General features: G+C 43.5%; 1 protein-coding gene across 2 annotated transcripts in view; it reads left to right on the forward strand.

The window, feature by feature from the left end:
• Positions 1-6,338, forward strand: part of KDELR3 (KDEL endoplasmic reticulum protein retention receptor 3) — a 70,078-nt gene extending 63,740 nt beyond the window's left edge. For both annotated transcript variants that reach the window (XM_030210665.1, XM_030210671.1), the window contains one exon: positions 3,317-6,338. In XM_030210665.1, coding sequence (XP_030066525.1) covers positions 3,317-3,357 — 41 coding nt within the window. In that variant the 3' untranslated portion in view covers positions 3,358-6,338. The remainder of the gene's footprint in view (positions 1-3,316) is intronic.
• Positions 6,339-7,101: the final 763 nt, after the last annotated feature.

Consider the following 7,101-nt stretch of genomic DNA (forward strand, 5'->3'; position numbering starts at 1 on the left):
CGTAGCCAAGGGTGGGCTGGGGTGGGTCCAGGCCCACCCACTTTAGGTTCAGGCCCACCAAGTAGCAGCACACCTATAATGTGGCTGGCAGGGACCCCAAGCCCCACCAGCCAAAAACTCCCAACAACTTTTTGCTGCCGGTGAAAATCTGCTATTTAAAAGGTATACGGGGAGAGAGGGGATGTTTGAAAGAATATATGGCATGCAGGCGAGAGAGAGAGAAACCAAATCACTTGTAGGACAAGGCGGAGTGCTGCCCACCCACCTTGGGTCCAGGCCCACCCAAACTTGGGTGTCTGGCTATGCCCCTGCTGCAACATGGTCATTAGTCCACACATTCACATCTCATTACTGCCTTCAGCAGGATACCCGACGTGACAGTGGGTTTGGGCAGTCGGTGCTGCAGAATCTGTTCAGGGTTTAGAATCCAACTCCACCCTCCTAGGCCCACTTCTGTTCTGTTCCAGGCTGCACTCTCACTTAGTTGTGTTTCTTTTCAGGTCAATCTCTGTTATGTCATGTCCTCGCTGTTGTGAGGCCCAATTGACCAATGTGCATTGTTTTGAGTGAGCCTGGCAGCTAGGGATACCCCAAGTGTAAGAACAAGCAGCCTGCTTGTCCTCAGAGAAAGCGAAGATACTTACCTGTAGTAAGTATTCTCCGAGGACAGCAGGCTGATTGTTCTCACAAACCCGCCCTCCTCCCCTTTGGAGTTGTTTGTTGTTCTCATCTTGCTTTTGGACTATACTGAGGGACTTACTTATGCGATGAGCAGGAAACCGGTCCGTGCATGCGCTGTGTGCACCGCTCGCACACCAGAAGACTCTGGAAGATTTTTTGAGTTTTTGCTATCAAAACTTCCGATCCTGGGCCAACGTGGACGTCGACCCAAGTGTAAGAACAATCAGCCTGCTGTCACTTCACTGGCTCCCTATCCGTTTCCACAAACAGTTCAAACTCCTCTTCTTGACTTATTCGTGCATTCACTCTGCAGCTCCTCAGTTCCTCTCCACTGTCATCTCTCCCTACACTCCTCCCCGGGAACTCCGTTCACTCAGTAAATCTCTCCTATCTGCACCCTTCTCCTCCACTGCTAACTCCAGACTCTGTTCCTTTTATCTTGCTGCACCATATGCCTAGAATAGACTCCTGAGCCAGTACGTCAAGCTCCATCTCTGGCTGTCTTCAAATCTAGGCTAAAAGCCCAGCTTTCTGATGCTGCTTTTAACTCCTAACCATTACTCACTTGTTCAGTACCCTTATTTTATCATCCCCACCTTAGTAATTCCCTTATATCTTATTTGTCTTGTTTGTCTGTCCTAATTAGATTGTAAGCTCTGTCGAGCAGGGACTGTCTCTTCATGTTCAAGTGTACCACGCTGCGTACGTCTAGTAGCACTATAGAAATTATAAGTAGTAAGTAGGAATACTGGCATTTACTTGAATCCTTGCCACCAAAATCTATGTGGTTCTTTATAGAATTACCTGTATATCAGGGGTCCTCAAATTCATTCCCTGAGGTCTGGACTATGAATATGTACGAGATCTATTTGCATTCACCATTTCCATAAATAGATCTCGTGCATATTCATTGTGGAAATTCTGAAAATCAGGCTGGGTTGTGGATGTCATGGACTGGATTTGAAGACCCCTGTCCTATATGTTAAATAATTTTCCACTCAGGAGCAGTTGTGCACTTCAACAGCCACTGTCACAGTGAGTGTATATGACTGTAGTAAACAGAGGGGTCATGTTTTGTAGAAAAATGGTACAGCCTGAGGCCTTGTGGGAAAAGATAGGTCAAGTAATAGGACCTAGAAATCAAATGGGCCTCTCTGTATCAAAAGATGACAAAGAAAACAGTGACACTTCTTTCTGACAGTTTGGCAGATGCCAGATGTCAAAACTAAGAGATGACAAAGATAACTGTAAACACCAGGTGCAGGAAAAGGAGAAGTTGCAGTCAGTCCAGTACGAAGCAGGTGTGGAAATTGGGGTTTTTCAGTTCTGAAAATCTGCGGTTAGAAGTGTCATATCGGTCATCTGGAAAAATTTGGCATAAGCACGTTTATCGGTTGTGATTAAAAATAATGTAGGCCAAAAGAATATTTAAGGAACTGACAGCTCAGATGCCAGGGGAGTATCTTGGACACGAGAGACCGGTCTGGTCACTCTGTCGGACCTTCCCTAAGAATATGCTTATATTCTTATAATCCATTTGTAACCTTTGATTGGGTGAGTAAATAAAATCTTGATTAATCTTATCTCTTTCTCTGTATATTATTTCTGGTCTGTCTACCGTTTTGGTAAAAGCAAGTGCACTGCTTTACTGAATTTGGGAGTCAGTGAAAGATTAATTGCAGCCTGGGATTCCCCCTTCTCAGTCATAGAGGCTGGTCCTCTGTGATCTCAGAATTGGGAATACCCGAAAAACAGAACAGTTTGAACCTAGAAGCACAGATACTTTTGCATTAACAAGAGTAAATTCAGGGGTCATTTACTAAGCTGTGGTAAAATCTGGGCATACCGTCGGACCTTCCTGTACATTAAGCCCAGATTGAATGCAGCATTTTTTTTAGGGCTTTTTCTTCTGTTGTGTTAACTGTAGGTTGTGCACTAATGTTACCACTTTCATGTTGCATCTGCAAAGAATTATCACGACAGCACTTATTGCCTCCTAGTTTGAAGGCACTAAATGCTCCCATGTTATCCTTGCATTATCTGGTTAGCATGTACTACTGTAACATGCTAGCTGGATAATACAGGAATGCCCACTTTCTGCCCATGACACGCCCTTTCCCAAGGAGGTTTAATAAGACAGGAGATGGCATGATGTCAAAATTTTGAAGCTGTTTTTCCCCATGTAGCTGCAATATTGGTGTACCCAAAACAAACTCCCCAAGCCCCCCAACTCCTCTCATAACAGAAAGAAAGCAAAACCAAGGAGGTTTCATAAAACAATATAAACCTCACAAGTTTGCTATTGTTTTTCAATAGTGTCTGCAAATGTTTTGGGTCACTCAATATGGCGGCAAGCTTCAGCCCACATAATGGGCCAGATAGACTTATGCTATCTCCTGTCTTATTAAACCTCCTTGCCCCTTCCAAAACAATATTTCTAAAAAGGGGCAAACAGGCAAAATACCACAAAATGCATTAATGCATTCTGCAGTAGCACCAATGTCTTAGTACTGAAGGATAGTATGGGAAACATGTCCCATCTGAAAGCCCCCATGTAGTCCATCACTTGCAGAATGCACGTTCAGTGTCATTAAAATCTGATTGTACAATGTTTCCCTTATTGTTTCCCCTGCAGTTCTCAAAGGGAAGAAACTGAGCCTCCCGATGCCTATCTAAAAATCGTCCTACTGCTCACAACTGAGTCTGCAACGTTTCTGCACATGTAGCTGCGAGATAAAGAGACTTTGTACTGTTTTCAGCTCAGACTTGCCAGGTCTCCTTCCTCCTGCTGTGACCAGGTTCAGGTTTATTTACATATAGCGCTGAATGGGACACGGTCTCAACTGTTAATGATAAAAATATATCCAATCATGCAGAGGAAAGGAGAGAAAGGGGAACAGAGTAGAAATGTCACATAGTGGAAAAAAAAAGAAATTGAATAAAAGTAAGAAAAGAAACCAGAACTTCTAGGTACCCTCAGCACTTCAGAGTCCCCTCACCAAAACATGTCTGTCTAGTCTGGAAGGTCTTTGGGCACAGCAAAACAGCCATGGGGACAAATGCTGAAGTGCTTCCTACCTGGTTTCCCAGCTATTTGTTAAGTGCTGTGAAACCTGTCTGTTGAGTCTATTGCAATGGACTCGAGTCAGACATTATTGGTTTTCAGAGCAGGTGGTCCAGCTATCCAGGTTTCACATCCATCATATTTGTTACGCCAGTAAAGAAGGGGAGAATGGTGAAGACTGGGGCAATTTAACATTTTCAGTGATGTCCCCTAATAAACCCCATAAAAATCACATGAGGCAGAGCTAAAAAAAAATCTCTCTATTATAAGATTATTGGTTTTAAAGATTTGGGATTATATAGACTGATAGCTTTGTTTCACTTGGATTCTCAGAAAACACTTAATATATCTGCCATAAGTCAGCAGGAACTTTGCAGAAGGGTTGAATATTCATTATCTGCCATCTTGCAGAGTTTAGTGTTCCCCGTACAGCTTCACCACTCTTCTTTGTGAAACTAAGACTGGGGTATTGTATTGAACTAATAACAGCTTTTGAAAAGCATGAGGTAAGCTGTTTGTATTTATAGGTTGATTGTTTTGTCCCGCTAGAGGCTTTTCAGCGTTAGTGCCTGGCAAAGTTTCCTTGATTTAAACAGTATGAAGGCAGTAATGTATGATAACTGTAATAATCTAATTATCATATGCTCCAAGTAAGCAGGAAGGAATAAGGTGAAGGAGAGAGGTTTTAACTTCTCAAAAAGAGCAGTAATTATGGTGTCAATACACTCCTTCTGAACTGTATTATTACTCTTACAAAACAGATTTTAACATAAAAATAAAATGCCTTTTTTTGTATTTAAAACAGTTGCAGTTCATGATCTTCCATGTTCCATTAAAAAAAAAACAAGTCTTCAGGCCACGGCTTCCACACCTCCTATCCCAGGGCATTTTATGTTGCACATCTCAGGCCACTGCCATACCACACATTACAAAGTACTGCCATACCACACGTCATAGACCACTTCCACACCACATACAGTATAGTCTCGATTATCTGACATAAACGACCGACCCGTTGTCAGGTAAGTGAAAAGTCGAATAATACGGAAAACACTGCATAAACTCCTCAAACACTGCATTAACAAAGGCATAGATAAATGTGATGATGTCACTGGGGGGGGGGGGGGTCGGTCGGTCGGATATGCCAGATGGTCGGATTAGCAAAGGTCAGATAAAGAAGACTGTACTGTATCACTTCTATGTCACACATCACTGGCCATTCTACGCTGCACATCCCAGGGCACTGCCATACCACAGATTGCACATTGAAAGGTACTTCCACACCACAATCCGCTGACACATCACACTTTGCAAGGTACTGCCACATCTTTCCCATTTCTGACTGGCTGAATTATAACAAATGGAATAAATGACAGAAAGCAAGTATTAGCAGAGAAGTGGTTTTCTGAAAAAGAGCGAAGGGATTTCTAACTAGATCAAAGTTTGGACTGCATTAAACACTGCAAACTAGTTAGCCAGTCTCTCAGTTGGTCTGGTTTGAGAGTGGCCTTTGTGGAGTCTTTGTAGCTCTTTCTGCTATAATAACATGGAAAAATTCCCTGATTGGCAAGCAGTATGAGAGTGCTGAGCATGTATCTGATATCACTGCCTGACCTCTTTCTGTGCTACACCAGTCATACACAGGAGAAGATGCTCTCGAGACACAAGTGGGACAGGGTGATCTTTCCCCTGAAATAGCAGTGCTTTTTTCTGCAGTGCCAGAAGCCCCCTTACATTTAAGTTTTCCCTGTTCCCACCCTGATCTCCAAGCCCCTGTGCTCCCAACTCAGTTTAAATACCTAAACTGGCGAGGATCCCCAAGTCCCATCAGCTGAAGAAGTCCTCCTCTGGTAGCCAGAATCTCCCCAATGCTGGCAGTCGGTGGCACTTTCCACGGGCGTCCACTGCTTCCCTCCCCCATGTATGTTCAGTTTTTGCATCTGTGTGAAAACAGAACACATGTTCGGGGGAGGGGAGAATCAGCATGGTAGCCAATGGAAAGTGTCACTGACCATGAGTGTTTGGGAGTTTCTGGCTACTGGAGAGGCTTGAGGATCCCCTCCAGTCATAGCAATGGTGCCACAAATTAGGGGTGCCTGAGCCCACAGTGGCAAAGTAATTTAGCACTGCCTCTTGAATCCCTCTCTGTGTAGTATCAGCACCTCATGCCACATGCTTTGCTGCACTGTGTTTACACTTTTAAGAGTAAAGGAAAACGCAGAAACTAAAATAAACCTGACCTCCCTGAGGACAAGACTGTGACAGAAAGCATGCATGTGTTCTAGAGAAGAAAGGCACTGAGGCAACAACCTGCAACAGCACAGAGGACTGCCCTGCAGGGTCTCAAACACACAGAAACACCATTTACACAGAATAATAATGGTGCAGCCCTGCTAGGAGACAAGATTCATAGTGCTAAATCATCCATGGAGAAAACTGGATTCTTATACGGGTTGCAACACTCTTGTTCCTCTATTGTTTTAGACAAAGAAAACAAATATCCAAAGATCTTGTACAGGAGCTGATGAGCCTACATTAGTCCTTCAACTCATAAACATTTGACAGAGACATCTTTGTAAGCAGTTCAAACAAGTGAGGAAAGCATGCAATACAGGAACAAAGCTTACAGATTTCTTTCCAACCCGTGTGTGTGTGTGTGTGTGTGTGTGTGTGTGTGTATCTCTGTGTTGTCTCCATATGTCATTAACCTGAGAGAAAGAGGGGAGGGGGAAGTTTGAATGGAACATTCTTGAAACCAAGTATGATAATATATCTGATCATCAGATGTCACTGTCAACAGTTTTCAAAGTAAAAATTGTTACAGTTTAAAGACCGATTGTAGTCACGTGATGCCTTGCTGAGAGAGCGGGTGTTAGTGAGAAGAACTCCTGAAACTCGATCCTCAAAATTTGGCTCCAACTAGTTTTTTTTTGCTAAAACCATTGAAGAATTGGAAGTGCTAAGGAGTCGTGAGTCACAAAATTGGACAAGGCTGTTTTTTGTGTTCATTGATGGCTTCTAAAGTGCAACGGTGTGAGAAAGAAAAGCTACAGCACAGCGAATCAAAGATGGCAACCGGGGAAGACGCAGGATCTTCTTCCGTTAGCTCTGCATGGGTGGCACAGATAGTCACAGAAGTGAAACGAGCTATTGAAACGTCGCTGGATAAGAACCTGAAAGCGGTTACGGACAAATTGGACATTGTCAACGGAAGGCAGGAGGCACTGCGAGGAGAATTCTCCACATATTGCCAACGCGTCTCAGGATCAGGTACAGCAGTTATCTGCAACAAATTCAAATCTACAGAATAAACTCAAGACATTGGAGGCAGTGGCGTAGCCAGAAGGCAATTTTTG

Source organism: Microcaecilia unicolor, chromosome 1 (assembly GCF_901765095.1).
Source record: "Microcaecilia unicolor chromosome 1, aMicUni1.1, whole genome shotgun sequence".
NCBI classification, from domain to species: Eukaryota; Metazoa; Chordata; class Amphibia; order Gymnophiona; family Siphonopidae; genus Microcaecilia; species Microcaecilia unicolor.